The 22,571-nt window shown below is 40.9% G+C and overlaps 1 protein-coding gene across 1 annotated transcript in view; it reads left to right on the forward strand.

Annotated features, from left to right (window-relative positions):
• The window catches only part of PTGFRN (prostaglandin F2 receptor inhibitor), a 115,984-nt gene that overhangs the window by 68,630 nt on the left and 24,783 nt on the right, over positions 1 to 22,571 (forward strand). The window contains exons 5-6 of the mRNA XM_006899575.1: positions 6,499 to 6,924; positions 12,342 to 12,761. Of these exons, the coding sequence (XP_006899637.1) occupies positions 6,499 to 6,924; positions 12,342 to 12,761 (846 nt within the window). The remainder of the gene's footprint in view (positions 1 to 6,498; positions 6,925 to 12,341; positions 12,762 to 22,571) is intronic.

Here is a 22,571-nt window from a genome sequence, read left to right on the forward strand (position 1 = left end):
GGACATCATGCTTGGGAGGGTTGAGGGACAACGCAGGAGGGGAAGACCCTCTATGAGATGGATTGATTCGGTGACTGGGGTAATAGAGATGGGTGTGTCAGAGGCGGTGCGTTGGCACAGGATAGAGCAGGGTTTAGGGCTGCTGTGCATAGGGTCGCTATGAGTCGGAAACGATTCGACGGCGCATAACAACAACAACATACTAGTCATGTCTATTTCATACAGTTTTTGTAAAGACTAATTAAGTATGTGGAAGAGTATGATACCTGGCATATAGAAAGCCCCCAATAAATTCTAGTTATTGTTAGTACTTTATTGTTAGTACTGTTTATAAAATGGGATATTAATGCCTTATCATGGCTCACGGTACTGTGATAGTTTGCATGTTGCTGTGATGCTGAAAGCTTTGCTTCCAGTATTTTCAAATGCCAGCAGGATCACTACTGAGAGTCTACCACTTCCAGACAAAGACACACTAGGAGGAAATGCCTGGTGATTTAAAATAAGCCAATGAAAACCTGAGAGTTCACAATGGAGTATTGTCTGCTATAATGCTGGAAGATGAGTCCTCTACAGTGGAGGACTGTGAGGACTGTGGTGTCCTGGATCAGTGATCATGCAGGTGGGGCACGGCTGGGCAGTGTGTCATGCTCTTGTCTGCTGGGTTGCCATGCTTTGGCGCCAATTCAATAGTAACTCACCACCAGACCTCACTGTTGTGAGAATGAGATGGAGTAATCGAAATGAAAAATGTCAAATTTAGGGCCTTGTGCATAGTAGATACACGTTTGTGTTCACATATTAGCAATTCTCAAAGCTTTTCATTGTCTTAAGTTAGGAGCCTAATCAACCTATATGTAAACAGCAAAATATCCTCTTGAGAAGAGTTACCTTATAGGCATCTAGCTCAGAAAGTGAGGGCACACCATCCCAGGATCCAGATGAGAGGAGTTAAGTCCCTGATTGCCATGAATATTAATTATGTTCTACTTGCATTCTCTCTATATAAGCAGGGTTTACAGTGTAAAGTGATGGTGGGGCGGGGTGGGGTGGGGTGTGCTTTTAACTTCTTGGACAAATTTTCACATAAATACCAAAATAGAAAGAATTACTTAGCTCCAATTATTTTCATCTTTCTCCCCAACTCCTCCTAGATACATATACATACTCACTTTATTTTCTACTCTTATATTTTTCTTTCTGAAGCAATTTAAAGAACATACTAGAAATCATGTCATTATACTATTAAATACTTTAGCATGCATCTTTAACTGATAAAGATCTTTTTCATAAAAACATAACTACCACTACATTCTTAGCTGATGTCTTGATGAGATGAAGCAGAATTTAGCTGTAATAAGTAGTGGGATGCTCATGCTAAAAAGTGAGCATTTTTTTTTATAATTATATTTTATTAATTTTCATAAACATTTACAGAGATTTTGGGCTTCCACTCATTCATTGTTGCACTATTCTCTCTACCCTCCTCCCAGTTTGTTCTTGTCCAAATGCCACAGTGCTTGTCAAAGCCAGTTCTGATTAATCTTCTTTGTCAGTGTGTCCTTTGCCATTCCCTATCACTCCTCCCTGAGAGAGACTTCACCCTGAGTCATAAGGAAAAGGGGATGGCGTATTCTCTTAGCTACTTCCTGCTGAAAAGGGACGCTGAGCATTTTTAATGTAAGATATTAAATTTAGTTCAGTTCAGCAATTGTGTTAATATATTTTCTGTACGTAGCACATACAGATGAATAAGGGAGGTTGTCTGGATTCTGAGAAGAATCTTACAGAAGGGAGTATATGACATATTTCCAAGTAACCAATGTTCAGATAAAATCCTTGGAGAACAAGGAGCCTGGCAGGTGGTAAGGGCTCTGTGAACGTTTGCTGAATAAGAAGCAGAGTTGGGCAGGCTGGATGAGTTCAGCTCTGTTAAAAAGGAGAGGTTATGTGAAGAAGTATGTGTAGATAGGTCTTTGGAACAGGCACCATCTCTGCAAACAGTTTTTTAAAAAATATTATAGAACATTAAATAAAAATGTCTACTCATTTGACCTCCACTGTTCTGATGTAGTAGAATCATACCTTCTCTAGAAGTTCAGGTCTGAAATCAACGTACAAGGCTGATGGATAGTTCAAATGCCCTTCAGACGCCATTTAAGTCACTGGAACCTAAATCTTGTAAACCACAAGCCAAGAACCTACTTGTTTTTGTTTGTCTCAGCATTTAAGTTGAGGCTTCCTTTGCTGGGGCCCGAGATTTGGTTTTAAGAGAGGAGGAGGTGACTAAGCAGGCCAGGAAAGACATTTTTCTGTCGTGTCAAGGTGAAATTCTTACCACGTTGATGCCCACATGCTCCTTCTCTGCTGTACTCTCATTTCTCTGTATTTGTAACATGAATGGAGTAAAGTGGGAGAATCCATTGTCATGTAGTCAACGACTTACTGAGCAGATATTCCAGTTATTGAGGCAGAGAGAGCGGCAGGACGAAAAGCAGATGAAATGGAGGTGCGTAGATATTTAGGGAGATGAGAGTTGGTAAATTAATTGGGTCTAGAATATGTGCAGAGAGGCAGTGGTTTGCAGGTATGAGCCAAAGGGGTAGACTCATGCTATGGAGGTTCAGATGTGGATTGTGTTCTTAATTCAGTGGGTGACGGGGAAAGCCATGGAGAGTGTTTTGGTGCTGTATCAGCCTTCACTTGGGTTGGGAGATTATTATAATTTTGCCTAGAGGCAGTGAGAACCAGGATGAAGATATTGTTCATAAGACTTGCTCTTTTATTCAACCATAGGTATTTATGAAGGGCCTACTGTACACAGACCTGGGAGTGAGAAGAATTGAGGAGATGCTAAAGAGGGAACCTAGAGGACATTTAGGAGCCCTCAGAGTAGAAAGAGGAGTTCAGGGTAATGCCCAGTTAACATGCCCAGCTACTCACTTAAAGGCTGTAGGTTTGAATACACCCAAAGACACCTTGGAGGAAAGGCCTCATGATCTCCTTCCAGAAAAATCCTTGAAAACTTTATGGAGCACATTTCTACCCTGATTCTCATGAACACAACCTGAGTGGGAGTGAAGTCCATGGAAGGGAAGAGGGAGGGGTAGAAATCAGAACATTTTAAGTGACGTGACTGAAAGACTGAATGATAGAAGTGGAGTAGCAGAGACAGGAACAGCAAAATAAGGGGGAGCAGCTGGAGCAGAGTGTGCAGCTGTGTGTACATATATATCAGCAGAGGAAGGCAGAGAGGGAGATGACTTAGGTTATGATGCCACAGAGACACCACGTAGAGCCGTGTACAATGTGGCCCTCAGTCCATTTGGTCTACACTCTATGAGAGGAAGCTTGGGGCCAGATCAGGAAAGAGCTGGGATCTGATATACAAGTGAGTAGGGCTTACCCAGGCCAGTATGTAGGGGGAAGGAAGGGAGGTACTCTGGCCGTTGGTGTATGGCTGAGGTGGACCACCTTTTCCACATTCTGACCACTGATAGGTCAATCAAATCACTGTGTCTCTAGCATTTCTCATGATAACTTTTTGCAGCCTTTGAAAAAGTGCTACATTAGATGACTGTAAAAGTTAAGCCATGAAGGAATGAATGGTTAGTAATAATTAAAGAGTCAGCCTTGGTTTAGGAGACAGAAGAGAGCCCCCACAGGAAGCTTAATAACGTTTGAAATTGCACAGGTCAGTCAGTTGGTAAAATGGCCTGTTAGGAAGCAATCTTCTGCATCTGATTCCCTGTGGCAGTTACGTAGCAGTAGCATTCAACAGTCTGTCAGTGTGGCTGTTGCTAGATGTCACTGAGTCAGTGTCAAGCCCTACCAATCCCAAGCATTACAGAGAGAGCTGCCCATAAGGTTTTCTAGGCTGTAACCTTTGCAGGAGCAGATTGCTAGATCTTTCTCCAGCAGAGTCACTGGGTGGATAGGAACCATCCACATTTGCACTGTTAGAAAATAGAGTTTAGAAGACAGTTAAGATTCATTTGCGAGATGAGGATATACGTTGAAAGGTGGTAAAAAGCATACAAACCTGGGTTGAGATTTGCCACTTTTGAGTTATGTGGGTAAATTATTAATCTCTCTAAGCCTCTGTCTCCTCAGATGTCAGAAGGAATATTGAATAATATAGTTCATGAGTATGTATGTGTGCACAAGTGCATGTATGTACATGTATATGTTTTTCTTAGGTGCTAATGAGTGGGAGCTCTGCTGGCCTAGTGATAAGGAGCTGTGCTGCCAACCCAAAGGCACATGGTTCGAATCCACCAGCTGCTCTGTGGAAGACAGATGGTCCGTCTCCTTCCGTGTGATATACTGCCTCTAAAAATATGGCTGGAGGGTCAACTCTGAATCATTTTGGAGTCCATGGTACGCAGCAACAACAGGAGCGAATGAGTTCAAACTGATAGAGACCCCAGATGCAATAGTATGAAACATTGTGTATATTTATATGGAAACACATGTGAGTATATCTGTCAAGCAGACACTAGTTAATTGTTCATCTTAGCAAGAACACTATGAACTGGTTACCACAATTATCCAAGTTTTTACAGATGAGGCATCAGAGAGGTTAAGTAATCTTCCCATGGTTACACACCAAGCAAATGGCAGAGCCAGGATTTGAACTACAGTCCTGGTTTTTCCTCCTGCTCTTTCTTGCCTCACAATTTATTGTTCAAGCTCATGTGTAACACAGGTGAGTGGTCTCTTACCCATTGTGCTCAAAATGGAGTGAGGGCTCTAAGCACTACTGCTTATTTGCCAGTGTTACAAGGACCACTTAGATTTAACTACACAACACTGAGTTCTTGATAGCCCGAGGAGGGGTGATCTCAGTATAGGTTCAGCCAGTTCAAATCTGTCCTCCTCACTCAGTGAACTTAGTTGTCCTTATCTGCACTCAAGTTGTTAAACCGAAAATCTATGTATGTAAACTCTTGCTTGTATGAGTGCATTTAGGTGGTATCTGTTCCACATTCAGTTGTTGCTAGAGAGACAGTATGATGTGTGAGGTCAGGAAACAGGATGTCTCCCATTTTGTGACCTCTGCTCTTGTGTCTGTGAGATGCAGAGTCTGGGTATTGTCTCAGGACTGGCACAGCTCTGCTCTCGCCCCAGTCTGTGGCATTTCCCTCAAGTCCACTCTACTGTGATGTGTGCTCTTTGGGGCGGGCGAGGACTGTGTTGGTTTAACTTTACAGAGCACAGTTTCTAGCTTCTCTGGCAATTGAATGCTTTGAATATGAGATTTAAAGGAATTAGGATTTGACTTATTTCCATTTCCTGACCCACTGACTCATTCTTGGAGAAGTAACAATGCTATAAATTTCACTAAGAGTGTAAATCACAGAACAGTTCCTTGACCTCAGCGATTTATAATCTGTATGAGTCATAAATAAAAATAATGTTAAGTAAGATTGAACTATTTGGTCAAAGAGATAGAAATAAATATAGTGTTGGCAAAGGGTTAGAAAATTCTGTTAAAATAGTTATTATTCCTCTTCAGAGTTTTCAACAGCAGGAAAATGTGGCATTTTCTAAAACTTCTCACTCAGTTACTTTTTTTGAGTCAGAACCTACTCATAACGTACTCTTCAACAGGTTTTCAGAGCTTACAAATTATGTGGGGAAAGATTGGCCATCTTTCTGCAACAGAGCAGCTGATAGACTCAAACCACCTGCCTTTGGGTGATAGTATTTAGGTCATAAGAGTTCTTAAAAGCCCTAGTTTATATGAATGCAGTGCATATTTATTGAGTACCTACTAAGCAGTCCTACTTTGAAGACTTTAACCTCTTGAAAAACTAGCAACAAACCTCAATACTGTGCAAAGATCAAAATTCTGGGATTCTGATTGGCTTTTGGTCTTGCGAGGTTTTCTTAGTGAGGCTGTTTAAGGGAGAATGTTGTACAAACAAACTCTTTAAGCATGATCAGAGAGCTCCTTGGAGGCCAAGATGATGAAGCTTCATCACACATTCTTTGGGCATGTTGTTAGGAGGGGCTATTCATTCTTTAGAAAGGGCCATCATGCTTGGAAAGGTGGAGTGTCAGCGAAAAAGCAAGACCTCAGTGAAATGAAGTGACATAAGGATGCACAGTGGGCAGTGTGTCAGAGATGATGAAGATTGCACGGGGTAGGATTCAGATCTGTTTCCACAGGATTGGCTAGGAGTCATATTCAACTTGATGGCACCTAACCACCACAGGAACCTTACAGGATTATTCCTATCCAAAACAACGACTTTAATTACATTTCCATTAATTTTCAGAAAAAGAATGATACTTCTCTTTGATATCCACTTCCTAAACCACATGTCTCCAGAAACTCTATGAACTTTGATAAATGTCAGTAGTTTTAGAAAAGCTTGAGGCCTTTTGTTCATAGAGTCGCTGTGAGTCATTCTTGACTCGAAGGCAATCAACAACAATCATTGGTTTGTTGCTCTGATTTTGTTTCTTCTATCTTCCTTTCTTTTATTTCAGAGCCAAGCTATCAGGTGTATCTGAATGCCTCCAAGGTCCCCGAGTATGTGGATGACCCCACCGAGCTGGAATGCCGGGTAGTGGACATGAGGCGCTCAGAGGCAAACGTCCGTTTCACAGTCTCCTGGTACTACAGGATGAGCCGGCGCAGTGACGACGTGGTCAGCAGTGAGCTGATCGCCGTCATGCATGGGGACTGGACACTGAAGTACGGTGAGAGGAGCAAGCAGCGGGCCCAAAACGGAGAGCTTATATTTGCTAAGGAGCGTTTGGACACATTCAGTTTCCGGATCCAAAGGACTACAGAGGAGGACAGAGGCAATTATTACTGTGTTGTGTCTGCCTGGACCAAACAGCGGAATAATAGCTGGGTGAAGAGCAAGGATGTTTTCTCCAAACCTGTCAACATATTCTGGGTATCAGAAGGTAGGCATTTCATTCTTGTTCATCACTTTTTCCCCCCTTAAATCACTCTGCCGTGTGTTTTCACACACAGGTTACCATATTTATTGGAGTGCAAAAGTGGGTATGATAACTATTGCTCTTTTTATCAAGAGTAAAAGTCCCTTTAAATGGTGATGCTGAGAGAAAGGGAAGTAGAGTTTCTTGAATTCTAATGAGAAAACTAAGATTTATTCAGTGGTGGAGGGCTGTCTTACAGACCTTCTGAGAGGCTGTGCAATGACAGTGCACAGGGAGAACCACTGATCATCTTCCCATTTCAGTTAATTCCTATTGGGTGCAGCCACTTTGGGGATGCCACAGAGCCAGTGATATCCATAGAGCGGTTACCCCTTCCTCTAAATGACCCGGCATCCATTGGGTGAGACCTGTTTCTAGGGTGAGGTGAAGCTTCTGATCCTGCTCAGTACTCTGCCTGCCTGAGAGCACCAGGTAGCCCTCCTCAAGTCTCTGATCCTGTTCCTATTCATCCCCATGGAAAGCCTGGGCCTCCCAGGTTCTCCTTCATACCTTAAAGTTCAGCATCATGTTGCCTTTTGGCTTTTTGTCTCACTTCCACCCTTCGACATCCCCAAGCCCCAGACAAGGCTCTCTAGAACTGGGTGGTACAGTTAGCATACTTGCCTGTTAATCAGAGTTGAAGGTGAAAGTCTACCCAGAAAAGCCTCAGAAGAAAAGCCAGGTGATACTGTTTGGAAAAATCAGCTGATGAAAACCATTAAAAAAATCATTCTACTGTGACACATATAAGTCAAAGCCAACTTGACAGTAACTGTTTTTCTTCTAGTACTGAAGAGTACTGGATATCCTATGAACTGCCAAAAGAATAAACAGATATGTCTTGGAGAGGGTGGAACTAGGGTGCTCCTTTAAGACAAGGATGACAAAGCTTCACTTCACATACTTTGGACATATTGTTAAGAGATGCTATTCCTTACAGAGGGAAAGGTAGAGGGACAGCTTAAAACAAAAGAAAAAGAAGGAAAAAAGCCCCTCAACCAGATGAATTCACACAGTGACTGCAGCCAGTGGGCTTTAGTGTGTCAGAGATTGTGAGGATGGCACAGGATAGAACAGGGTTCAGATCTGTTGTTCATGGGTCACTCTGAGTCATACTCAACTCAGTGGTCCCTAACAACAATAAAGTTTTCTTATCTGAGTATGACTTCTGTCTTTTCCGATCACTCTGTAAAACTCCAGCAACTCTTCAGCCTGTAGTCCATCAATCCTACCACCTTACCTTGTCCTTTATTGCCAGTCTATCTCAGTTTCCTGGACTGACCATTTGCCCAGGGTAGTTCATTTTGTTGTCCTGGAATAATTAGTGCCAGAAGATAAGCAGTGTGGTTACCCTACTGTTATCTGGCCTACATCCCAACGAACTATACGATCCTGCCTTGCCCACACCCTTAACTTTATTGTTCTTCTCTTGCACATTGCGTTGACTGGCTAAACTATAACCCAGTTCACATCCAACTCTATGCCAAGTCCATACCTGCATCTGCAACACTGAATGTGGTTGGGGAAATTAGTCAGGCATGTTGAACTAGGTTCACTTTAATTCACAATGATGACCTCACTCAGGTGGGCCCTCTGCACTGCCTAGGAATCATTTTGCATTTCCTTAATCTATTTACTTGCCCCAAAATGATGATTTCATACCTTCTCTTTCTGCAAAGCTCAAACACCTCCTGTCTCTGTCTCCCTCTCAGCTGTTATCCTGCTTTCCATTTTTCTGAGAAAATAGAAGCAATCAGAAGAGAATTCTCATCCTGCCCAGCCACGAGACCTACATTAATCAACCTTATCTACTAACAAAAGCTAGGCCCTCCTGCTGCTCTGAAACATGGTTCCAACAATCCTCCCTTTCCTCACACATCGTCAGCACCTCTCTACTGGCTCTTCCCCATCAGCATGTAAACATGTTGTTACAGCTTCTATCTTTAAAAAAAAAGCTGAATTAATTTTGATCTGCTTTCCGTCTATCCCCCCCACTTACCTTACCTCCCATCACTCCTTTGATAGCTAACGTGTTTGACTTAACTATCTTTGATGTCTCCAGTCTCTCTCCTTCAATGCTAATATATCCTTTAATCAGGTTTTCACCTCTCTGTTCACGTTAAGATTGCCAGTGATCAACATTTGACTGAATCCAATTGTCTGTTCCCTCACTTGGCTCAGTGGGATTTAACACAGTTGATTATTCTCTTCTCCTGGATGTCTCTTGGCTTCCTGGCTTTGGGGACATCACCCTCTTCCAGGTATTCCTGCAGATTCAACAGCTGTTTCTTTTCAGCCCTCTGCTAGTTCCTCTTCATTTTTCTGGTCCTCAGACATTTCACTGCCTAAAAACTCAACCTTTGAACTCCTTTTGATCTATTCTAAGTTCATGAATTTAAATGCCACTTACACACCATTTCCAGTTGCCATCAAGTTGCTTCTGCCTCAGTTGGTTCTGGCTCATGGCCACCCCTTAAGTGTCAGATGAGAACTGTGCTACATGGGGTTGATTTTTGGCAGATTTTTAAAATTAGATCCTTTCTTCAGCTTCTCAGGTGCTTCTGAGTAGATAAGAACCATTGCTTTTTGTTGTGTAGCTTATCTGAACTTGAGAATCAATATTCTTTTGCCTTCTTACTACTTGTGCTTGTCTATTGAGTACCTCAACCTTCTGTTCAAAATGGATCCTTTTTCTGCCAAAACTCTTCTTTCTCAGCCCTCTCTAGCACAATTAATGGCTCATAGTTGCTCGAACTAAAATCTGTACAGGCATCCTTATTTGCAATTTAGCTGCTTTTTTTCCCACACACCACTGTACCAGGCCACCATCATCACTTACCTGGGTGACAACACTTGGCAGCTGGCTTTTGCCCTTGCCCACGGTGGCTAGAGCAGTCCTGTTAAAATGAAAGTCAAATCACAGAACTCTCACTTCATGCCTTCCAAGGTTCCCCGTCTTACTCAAAACAAGACCAAAATCCTTTCCTTGGTCTAAGATGCCCTAGGCAACTGACCCCTTTACCTTTTGGACCACATGTGTCTGCTCCACTGCAGCCATTCTGCATTCCACCTTTCCTCAAACACACCAGGTATGCAACATCCCTAGGGCTTTCACTTGCTATTCTCCTATCCAGAATACTTTCCCTCCAAGTGAATACAGGGTTTGCTCCATCAGATTTTTCACATATGTTGTTATTGTTATGTGCTGTCTAGTTGCTTGCGACTCATAGCGACCCTATGTACAACAGCCCTAAACTCTGCTCTGTCCTGTGCCAATCGCACTGTCTCTGACACTCCCATCCCGATTATCCCAGTCACTAAATCAATCCACCTCATAGAGGGTCTTCCCCTCCTGCGCTGTCCCTCCACCCTCCCAAGCATGATGTCCTTCTCCAAGGACCAGTCTCTCCTCACATGTCCAAAGTATGTTAGATGGAGCCTCAGAATCCTTGCCTCCAAGGAGCCACCCTGTTTAACCCTTTCCAGGACAAATCTGTTTGTTTTCCCAGCAGTCCGTGGTATTCTCAATACTCTTCTCCAGCACCACCGCTCAAAGGCATCAATTCTCCTTCTATCCTCCTTGGTCATTGTCCAACTCTCTAATGCATAACAAGTGATTATGAAGACCATGGCCTGTATCAGATGCACCTTAGTCTCCAGAGAGACACCATTGCTCTTCAGTACTTTGGAGAGGTCCCTAACAGCAGACTTTTCCATGGCAATGTGCCTTTTAATTTCTTGGCTGCTGGTGCCAAGACTGTTCTGGGAGTGAGATGAGGCCATCCATCAATTATTGTGATGACATCCCTTGTGTGCTTGTACACATATGCACACACATGTATTTCCTCTTTTCCTTCATTTTGTGTTGAACATCTGTCACCATCTAGCTATATATCATATATTTTCTTTATTTATCTTGCTCCATTTTCACTTAAATGTAGAAATTTCTATATTTTTTGTTCATTGTTATTTTCTCAGTGCCTAGCCTATGGAGTTCTTTCAATAAATACTTGTTTGCTCAGTGGGCAAAAGAGTCCCTGGGAGTCTCAAGACAGAATGTGAGGGACATGGTGGAACCTCAGGAATCCACTTGCTGATCGTGAAGAGACCGAACGATATATGTATCTTGTTAATAGATTTAGTGAAACGGAGCATTCAGGAAAACACAATGTAAAAAATCTCTTGACTAGAGATTATAGAAATAATCCTATAACTAGATTATTCTAGTTATTTTATTGACTGATAAGAATTTCATCCACTTAACAAGGATTAAAGTACCTTCCAAGTACCTGACATTGTTCCACTCCCTTTCACCCATTGTTATTGTTTTTATGTGTCATCAGGTTGCCTGTGACTCATAACAATCTTATGTACAATAGCTCTGAACGCTGCTCTATGCTCAGCCTGTCTCACTGACTCTGACACACCTAATCCCACTGCCCTAGTTACCATGTCACTAGAAATTAATTCTAATGTGAATATACTTAAGTGGGTTATTGGTGGTGGTGGGTTGGTTTGTTTTTTAACAGAGAAGTTGAAAATAACACACAAATGTTAATGGAACAATAGGTACTTCCTTAAAATAAAATAGCGTCTTTAGAATGAAAGTAAATGAAATGGAAATTATTAGATACGCGAATGAATATGCTTCAGTCATTGGAGTAATAAGTCTGGTCCTCAGTGTTAACATTTCATGATGAACAGAGAGCCTCTTTCCCCCTCACTCTGCTGTGCAGGCAGTATAGCTATGAGGACTTCCCCTACACCCAGCAGAACCTCAGAAGAGGAGAAGTGACTACATCACTAAGAACCCAGTCTGGCATGTTTAAGCATATCATTCTGATTCACTAAGAGTGAAATCTGCATAAGGAGCCCTGGTAAAATGTTGGTTAAGGCTTTGGCTGCTGACTGCGAGTTCTGTGGTTTGAACCTACCAGCCATCATACTTGAGGAGCAACATGTAGCAGTTTGCTTCCTTAAAGATGTACAGCTTCAGGGGCCTTCTAAGCAAGGGAGTTCTGCTCTGACCTATAAGGTCATTATTAGTTGGAATCAACTAGACCAATACGGATTTGGTTTTGGTTGGTAAAACCCCTCAAAAGATTTAAAAACCCTTACATCCAAATTCTCACCCATAGTGTCTCTTCTCTCTTTCACGACACAGCCTTTGCTTACTGACCACTGCTGCATCCAGTTGGTAGTTTTCAGCCTATTTACAGACACACAAGGTTGTTGTTTGTCTACATTTACAAATGTCATTAATAATTTTTGTGTGATTTCTTATATATCCATTGTAATCTCTAGTATTTTGCCTTTAAATGTGTTTATATTTTTAAACTAGTATTGTTGGAAATCACCTCTTTTCTGCTACTTCATTCCAGACTCTGTGCTTGTGGTGAAGGCAAGACAGCCAAAACCTTTCTTTGCTGCTGGAAATACATTTGAGATGACTTGCAAAGTGTCTTCCAAGAATATTAAGTCACCACGCTACTCTGTTCTCATCACTGCTGAGAAGCCTGTGGGAGACCTCTCCAGCCCCAATGAAACAAAGTACATCATCTCCCTGGACCAGGATTCCGTGGTTAAGCTGGAGAATTGGACAGATGCATCACGAGTGGACGGCGTTGTGCTGGAGAAGGTGCAGGAAGATGAATTTCGCTATCGAATGTACCAGACTCAAGTCTCAGATGCAGGGCTGTACCGCTGCATGGTGACAGCCTGGTCTCCTGTCGGGGACAGCCTGTGGCGAGAAGCAGCAACCAGTCTCTCCAATCCTATTGAAATAGACTTCCAGACCTCAGGTGAGTAAGGAGCCATGTTGAATTCTAGACTAAGGTAAAATATACACATAACATACAACTCATTCATTGAAAGTATTTAATTTAGTAACTTTAAATGAATTCATAGAGTGATGTAATGTTCACAGTAGTCAGTTTTTCATCTTCCAAAAAGAAGCCCTGTACCCCTTAGTCATTAGCTAAAACTCCTCATTTCCCCCCCGTTCCTTAGCTCTGACAAGTACTAATATACTTTCTGTGTCTATAGATTTACCTATTCTAGACATTCATACACATGGAACCATTCACTCTGTGGACCTTTATCTGTGTATAGCTTTGTTCACTCAGGTGGAAACCATGTTTAACTTCTTGAGTAACTAAACTGTTTTCCAAAAATGAGGTGTATGTCCTTTCTGCAATGCATGGGATCTAATTTCTCCATATACTCATATAGTTCATTATTGTCCTGACTTTTTACTATACCCAGCCTAGTAAGTATGAAGTTGTATCTTATTGCAGTATTGATTTATATGTATTTAATGTGTTATTTCCCTCAACTATATTGAGTACCTTTCCATGTGCTTATGGGGCTGCTTTTCCATTCAATGAAGATGAGTGGAGCAGCTGGATTCTACAAAGGTGTGTTTTCTGGTTTTTGCTTGAGACTTGGGTATGGCTATTGCTTGCAATTGACTGTGAGCAGATTGGATTTGGCGTCATATTTTAAAAAGCATTTGGCCACAAGTCCGGGGCTGCTTTCCTGTCTGGAAAGGTGAATGGAGTGGCCAGATTCTACAAAAGTGTGTTTTCTGGCTTTTGGTTGAAATTTGGGTGTGGCTGTTGCTCACAATTGGGTGTGAGTTGATTGATTTGGCTTTGTATTTAAAAAGGCATTTGGTCTCTTGGGACTCTGGCCCTTGGGCCTAGTTTTTATTGTTTTCAGTCAGACATTCTTCTAAATAGTATGGCGCTGGTCTGTCAATTTGCCATACAGAGGTTACTCATGGTTGCTGTGAGGGTAAACACAGTGACACTGATGTGTCTAATGCAGGAATGGTTACCCATGGTGGACAGTGTTTGGTGGAGCTCCCGAATTAAAAACAGGCATCCACTTCTGAAATAGTTTGCCTCTGGAAACTCTATGAACTTAGAGAAAAGATTAAAGTTATACATGTTCAAGACTTTAGTTCATAGGGTCACTATGAGTCATCTACAACTCAGCAGCACCTAACAACAACAAATCTTTTATGGAGAAATGTCTGTTCAAATCTTTTGCCCATTTTCATTGAATTATTAGTCTTTATTGTTTGGTTCAGAGTTCATCATGTGGTCTGAATATGAGTCCCTTCTGAGAAACATGATTTGAAAATATTTTCACTCATTCTATGAGTTCTTGTTAGTTTCTTAATTATAATTTTTGAGCACCCGAATTTAATTTGATGAATCCCATTAATTTGTTTTTCCTCTCTGTCACTTGTGTTTTAGTGTCAGATCAAAGTTACACATGCTGAATCCATTTTGAGGCTCTGTACCTATATAGTTTTAGCTGCTATATTTAAGTCTGTGATCAGTCTTGAGTTAATCATCATATATATCATGAACAAGGAATCCAACTTTTGCAAATAGATATTCAGTTATCCCAGCACCACTTGCTGAAAAGTCTTTCTGTCATTGAATGTATCTCAGCAATCTTTAAAAACATCATTTTACTTTAACTTAAGGATTTATTTTCACAATTTCAGTTCCGTTCCATTGAAGTCTATGGCTGTCCTATGGCAGTACCACAATGTCTTGGTTATTGTTATAATAAGTACTGAAATAAAAATGTATAAATCTTCAATATTGTTAAATTTGTCATAAGTGTTTTACTGTTAAATTAAAAATGGAATTATTTTCTATATTTTTAATTTTCATTGTTGTGATGTACCATTGAGTCAGAACCAACTCATAGCTGACCCTCCAGTGGGTTTGTAGGGGCAGTAATTAGCACCAGAGAAGACTGTCCATCTTTCTTCTGTGGAGCAGTTAATGAATTAGAACTGTGTGCCTTTGGATTGGCAGCACAATTTATTACCCTTTAAGACTCTGGTGGCTGAATGGTTAGCAGCTACACTTCAGTCCTAAAGGCACACAGTTCCAGTCCACCAACTGCTCTGTGGAAGAAGGGTGGGCAGTCTTCCCGTGTGATTTATTGCCTCTGAAAACCCCCTGAAGAGTCAGCTATGGATCAAGTCCAATGTGAAGGCACCAACAGCAACAAGAAGCCACCAGAGCCTCCTGTTAATAGGTAGTAAATGGAATTATATTTTTAATTGATTTTCTAGCCTGCAGTTTTGCTAACCATGTTTATTAGTTCTGTTTTTAAATTTTTTAAATATAGTTTTTATTACTGTTGAGAACATACACCAAAAATTAATACAGTAATTTTTATATGTGCAATTTAGTGGTATTGATTATTTTTACCCTCTTTCCAAATTATTCCTGTTCCTTTACCACAGTGTTTCCCTTCATTAGCATAGCCTCCCCTCCTCTGTCAGTGTGTTCTCTTGTGGTATGTGAGTTGCTGTGATACAGGAAGCTATGCCACTGGTTTGTCAAATACCAGTAGGGTTACACTTTGTGGACAGGTTTCAGTGAAGCTTTCAGTCTAAAACAGATTAAGGAGGACATTGTGATCTACTTTGGAAAAGAATGACTGGTGAAAACCTGATAATTAGCAATATTACATTGTCTCTGTATACACTATTATATTGTAGTGATCGAAGATGAGCACCTTGGTTGAAAGGCACATAAAATATGACTAGGAGAAAGCTGTCCCCTCCATATAAAGTTGACCTTAATGACGGGGATAGAGTGAAGCTTACAGTACCTTCTTTTGCTGCTATGAGTCAAGATAAGAAAAAGCATTAAACATTCCTTAATAGCCAGAATGTATGAATTATGAATCAAAAGAATATTAAAAGTCACAAAAATTAACTGAAACACATGAAGATCAATATGTTAGGCTTTACTGACCTGAAATAGGCTGGTATCAGCTTTTATTAATTGAGCAAGCATATGCCAGAAGTGACAGAGAAATAACATTAAATTAATATATAAAAAGATTATGTCATAATCTATTCTGAAGTACCTCAGAGAGCTGGACAAGGACTAGGGAGGACAGAATGAGAATTGATGCCTTTGAGCTGTGGTGTTGGAGAAAAGTATTGAATATATCATGATCTGCTAAGAAAAGGAACAGTTTATCCAAGAAACCAGGCTGCTCCTTGGAGGCAAGGATTCTGACGCTTCATCTGACATACTCTGGACATGTTGCAAGGGGGAACCAGTCCTTGGAGAAGAGCATCATGTTTGGGAAGGTAAAGGGACAACGCAGGAAAGGAAGACCCTCTATGAGGTTCAGCAACTGGGAAGATGGGGGTAGGTGTGTCAAAGACAGTGAGATTGGCACAGGAAAGAGCAGGGTTTAGGGCTGTTGTACATAGAGTCACTATGAATTGCAGGCGACTCAATGCCACATAAAAACAATAACAACACCACCCTGAAATATGCTTCAGAAATACAGTAATAGCCATATGCCTATGAATAAAAGCCAATAATATGACTTTTATTCATATTTATGCCAACAATGAGGATGTTGAAGATTTACACAAGTTTCTGTCACTAAAATTGATCAGACGTGTAATCACATTTGCTAATAACTACTGGTGATTGAATGCAAAAATTGTAAACAAAAAAGGATCAGTAGCTGGGAAATATAGCTTGGTAATAGAAACATCCCTAAGGTCACATGGTAGAATTTTGCAAGACCAATGCTTATTCATAGCAAATACCTTTTCCCGACAACATATAATGTATCTATACACATAGAACCTCAGTGGATGGAATATATAAGAATCAAATTGACTATAAAAGCACAATACCATCAGTCAGAAAAAGACCAGAGGCTGACTGCAGAACAGACAATCAATTCAAAGTGAAGAAAATTAAAACAAGTCTGTAAGAGCCAATATATGACCTTGAATATTTACTGCTTGAATTTTGAGACTATCTCAAGAGTGTATTTGATACTTTGAACACTAATGACCAAAGACATCATATATGGGGGGAAAGCCAGAATGGATGTCAGAGCAGATTCTGGAACTTGGTTTGGAACATAGAGTCAATGGGAAAAAACCAATGAAGTAAAAGAGCTGAACAGAAGATTTCATAGAAAGACTTCAGGAGACACAGCAAAACATTATAATGAAATGTACAAACACCACAATTTAGAACTCCAGAAGGGAAGAACACTCTAAGCATTCCTTACGCAGAGACAACAACTGATGGGGGTGCGGAGGGAAATGTCAAGTCTTGACTTGGAATATTGGAGGATTCAGTGGGCAGGATACTGGCTTATGACTACAGGAATTATCAAAAGAAGATCATTTGACTGCCATTGAATCAGAACCAGGGCATAGCTGACCCCCCCATTAGGCACCTAAGCTTGTAAACTGTGTTGTTCTCCTTCAGAGCCTCCAGTGGCTTTAGACTGCCAGAGAGGTTCCTTCTTTGGTTAGCTCCTTCCTGGGTTAACTCCCTACAGAGAATGCTACCAGTGTTCCTTTGAAAGAAGATAGAATGTATCAGAAAGAATTGGTGAACTTTCAGCATGTTTTGAAGTTTTTGATCAAGAACCCATCTTCCTGTAGGAATAAGCCCAAGCTATACTGAAGGTGAAAGGCAAATCTTCAGAAATTGATAGAATACCGATTGAAATGTTTCACCAGTGTTACTGCAACACTGAAAGCTCATCGATGCCAGAATATCTGGACGATGAATACCTGACCTACAGACTAGGAGAGATCAGTATTTCTTTCCATTGCAAAGAAAATGACCCAAAAGCATGTAGAAATTGTTGGGGGAAACATATCATTATCATACTCAGAATTTTGCTGAAGATTATTTAACACTTTTGAAGCAGTAGAAATTCAAGCTGGATTCAGAAGAAGACGTGGGATGCAAGATGTCATTGCTTTTGCCAGATGAATCTTAACTGAAAGCAGTGAATACCAGACATATGTTTGACTGTTTGGTTGACTATACAAAGGCATCTAGTTTAACAAATTATGAATGACAATGCAAAGAATGGGACTTAAAAAACACTTAAATGTGCTTATGCAAAACATGTACATAGACCAAGAGACAATTGTTAGAAAAGATTAAGGGAATACTGCATGATTTTTAAATTAGGAAAGGTTCAAATCATAGGCATCTGTGTACTGAATTTATGCAGTCTGCGTGTTGAGCAAATAATCTGAGAAGCTAGGCTACATGAAAAAGAATGTAGGTCAAGATTGGGAGAAAACAGACATTAACAACATGTAATACATTTTGATGTTACAAACTTGCTTGCAAAATGCAAAGGCTTAAAGCACAGCCAATGAAAGCCTAAGACATTGGTATAGATTATAACATTTAATTTTTTTTTTTTAAATAAACCTTCACACCTTGATGGTTAAAAAGCAACATCATGATGAACAGAATAAAGATTGACTATCAAGGATTTAATTTTGCTTGGATCCACAATCAAACTCTAGAAGCAGCAGTCAGGAAGTCAAATTATGTATTATATTGGGCAAATCTGATGCAAAAACTTTCTTTACAGCCTCTTGCAACACCCGATTGTTAGGGGACCTTATGTTCGTTCTGCTGCAAGACGCCAGGCAAGACCTGTGTGGCATGGCCGGCCCAGGAGCATCTTCCAGCCAACACTTCTGTGTCTGCTAAAGGCTGTGACCCACCCAAGGCACACTAACATCCTGGCCAGCAACAGAACCACAACCTGCCAAATTGAGGGGCTGAAGTTTTAGACCACAATCCCACCCAGAGCACCAGACGGCTGCCCCTGCCACCTGGAGACCCCACAGCACCACCAACTGGAGACTTCCCAGCTGCCGCCCATGCTGTCCAGCACCAGGAAAACCAATATCACAGTTAATTTTGGATGAAACACTGCAGTCTAGCAACATTCTGTGGGACCCTTTAAGCTTAAGCAGAAGGGGCTGGAACAAGTCAAGCCCAAGAGAAATGTGGTTTCTGGAAGAGAACAGAATTCCTGTTTTGCCATATAGGTACTTTGGGTGAACCACTGCTGTCTAGCTACACTAAATGGGACCCTTTAAGCTCAAGAAGAAGCGGGTGGACAAGGTTGAGCCAGGCAGAGACATGGTTTCTGGAAGAGAACAGAATTTCTGTTTTGCCATTCAGATAGTTTGGGTGAAAAAAGAAGGGAGCACAAATATATAGGTCCTTCACAAAATATGACCATTCTCTTGGTTATGATATAGTTACAGCAACCTAACGTGTACTAAGAAAAGACTCACATAATGTCAAGAAAGCTGCAGTCTGCCTCAGTCACCATGAAAATACAAAATTACCCATCTAAAAAAGCAGAACCAGTGAATACCTGAGATAGAGAAAAGCAGAAGAAATATACTGATGTGGAATTATTTACAAGAATTATAAGGATATAGTACTATAAAAGCAGTGTGGGGAAAAAAGAGTCATCAACAAAGGGAAAACAACTAAATTAAGTTCTGATTTCTTAGAAACATGTGAGCTAGAAGATAATGAAACGGCATATACAGAAAGTTGAAAGAAAACAACATTGAAAACATACTGTAAGAAAAATCAGAGATGAGAAAGAAAAAAGAAAATGAAGAAAGCATTGGAATCATGTGGAATGCCATCAAAAGGAACAACATACATATGAGTGGAATTTCAGAACATGAGAGTGACAGGGAAGTCATAGAGAAAATTGTGGAAGAAGTACTACAAGAAAACTTTCCTTATAGTTTGAAGAATGGGAAAATTTACATGCTAGAAGCACAGTGAACACCAAATAGATTAGACCTAAAAGAAATACATCAAGACACTTCCCCAAATTAAAAGATAAGGATAGAATACTAAAAGCAGCATGAGAAAAACAAAGAATCGCCTACCAAGGGAAAACAATTAAGTCTGATTTCTTAGCAGAAACCATGTGAGTAGAAGACAATGAAATGGCATGTACAAAAAGTTGAAAGAAAACAATTGCCAGCCAAGGATCCTCTACTCAGCAAAGCTCTCCACCAGATATGAAGGAAAAATTAGATCCTTTGCAGAAAAGAAAGAATTTGTGAAAACTAGATCAAAACTACAAGAAATTATATGCAAAGTTCTTCACACAGAGATGCCAAAGGAAAGTGGGTGGACTATAGTAACCAGAAACAACAGAAAAGGAAACACAGCAGAATGGCAACAGTAAAACCTGACCCGACAATAATCACACTTTAAGACAGGTTTGGAAGCAGGAGTGGCATCTACTTCCTAAACCATATGCCTCTGGAAACTGTATAAACTTGAAGAAACTATGATAGTTATAGAAAGTCTTCAGGCCTTTTGTTCAGAGGGTCACTATGAGACATGCTTGACTCGATGGCAGTCAACAACAGCAACGTTAATGTATTAACATAAAAATGTGCCAATCGAGAGAAAATTAATAGCAAAATGTATAAAAAACCCAAAGCCCATCAATTTATTGACTACAACAAACATCTCAAAAAAGAAGAGAAAGACAGACTTGAAATCAAAGGCTTAGAAATATTATTCCAGGCAAATGGCAACAGCGAAGAAAGAAAAAAAGCAGAAATGACAGGCAGCCTGAGTGTACTCTTCTGGCCATTTTTAAAATTATCTAAAGCAGGATTTTGCTTACAGAGAAAAATGAAAGATGGCTGACCTGAGTGTTGTACAGAGTTCACCACCTCACTGCCTGCCTTCAGACAACCTTGGTTTGAGTTCTTGCTCTACTGCTTTTATTACTTTTCCAACCTTGAATGGGTCTGTTCATCACTCTGGAAACCCCTTCTCCATTTGTGGAAAAGGGAAAGTAATAATACCTTCTTCAAGTTACACTTACACCACGTGGCAGAAAGGAAGGGGGCATTGATGGTGGTGCTAGAATGAGAAGTCCTGTCCCCGGATGCAGGCCCCAGTAAAGTAAAAGATCTGGACCTCACAAATGCTTTGAGGAGGAGAGCTGTCTGGCACCTGAGAGTGCCACCTGACCCTGGGGAAAACCTCCCAGTGCCTAGGGAGTGCTACCCTGACACTGGGGAGAGCCACCTGGTGTGTATGAGGAACCTTAAGCCACTTTTCTCCATCTCCTCCTCCAGTACACCTATAAGTAACACCTCCAAAGCTCTGTTCTTTGTATTCACAGGTTTGTTCTGTGTAGGTTTGCTCCCTTTCCTATAGGTAACCTGAACACCAAGTCTTGTTCCAGAACCTGAACCCTGAGCCTGGTCCCAGAAACAAAAGGGAAATAAAACTACCAGCTAAGGAAGAGAAGGTGGATGGAGTCTTAAAGTTCAGCCAGCCACTCCCTCTGGACTCACCCACATAAACACTTAGCAATCCAAAGGGCAGAAAACATCATGAAAATATCTTTTAACTGAACAAGAAGGCATGCAGTTTCAACTCAAGACCACCAGTAAAGTGTTAAAGTTGGCTCCCCTTTCCCTACATCTCAGCGCCCCTGTTCAGCATAAAGCAGGCAGAGTCTGCACCCTTATACCCAAATGGGAAACCCATAAATAAAAAGGGCGTTCTCTTTGTAAAGGAAAGGAAAAAAAAATATGCCCACCATTACCCTGTCTTTTCTGGTCTCCACCAGATCTTTCTTCTTTCCTTTACTTGCTACCTCCACCCACCAAATTGTGCAACCAACCCTGTGATTTCATCCCTACCCATTCTCACCCTTCTGCTCCCACTCCTTACTCCCTTGGATCTCCATACGTGTTTTTAACAAGTAAAAAGGGAGGACAGAAGGAGAATTGATGCCTTTTTAACAAGTAAAAAAGTAAAAAAAGGAGGGGGAGGGGGGACAGGGAATAAAAGCAGGAGTGACAATACTAATCTCTAATCAAATAGACTTTAGAATGAAAACCGCCATAAAAGATAAAGAAGAGCATTGCATACTGATTAAAGGCACAATAGATCAAGAATACATAACCTTGGTCAATGTTTATCACCAAATGATAGTCCTGCAAAAATGCATAAAAACAACAATTAACAGAACTAAAGAAAGAAAGAAAAAGCACTACAATAGTGATAGGAGAATTTAACATACCACTATCACCAGAGGATAGATCAACTAAGAAAAAACTCAACAAAGATGTGAAGAGCTAATCTATACAATCAGCCCGAGTTTGCAAGGGCAGAGGGAAACCCCCGGACACTGGTGTGGATATATTCAGGGTATTGCACCCAACTAAAACTCAGCTCACTTTTTTCCCCAAGTGCACATGGTGTATTCTCCAGAATCAGTCTCATATTTAGGACACAAAGCAGGCCTCAACAAATTAAAAAACATTGAAATGATACAAAGTATCTTCTCAGACAAAAATGCCATAAAACTAGAACTTAACCACAGGAGGGTAAAGCATAAAAAACCACCCATGAGGAAATGAAATGTCTGCTAGGACATGATTGGGTTGTTGTTGTTGTCATTATGTGCCATCAAGTTGTTAGCGACTCTTATGTACAGCAGCCTGAAACTCTGCTCTGTCCTGTGCCAGTCTCACTGTCTCCAACACACCCATCCCGATTACCCCAGTCACTAAATCAGTCCACCTCATAGAGGGCCTTCCCCTCCTGTGCCTTCCCTCCACCCTCCCAAGCATGATGTCCTTCTCCAAGGACCAGTCTCTCCTTACAACATGACCAAAGTCTGTCAGACAAAGCCTCAGAATCCTTGCCTCCAAGGAGCAGCCCAGTTTAACCCTCTCTAGGATCAATCTGTTTGTTTTC

The sequence above is a fragment of the Elephantulus edwardii genome, unplaced genomic scaffold (genome assembly GCF_000299155.1).
Source record: "Elephantulus edwardii isolate Elephantulus edwardi_28Jun2011 unplaced genomic scaffold, EleEdw1.0 scaffold00262, whole genome shotgun sequence".
NCBI lineage: Eukaryota > Metazoa > Chordata > Mammalia > Macroscelidea > Macroscelididae > Elephantulus > Elephantulus edwardii.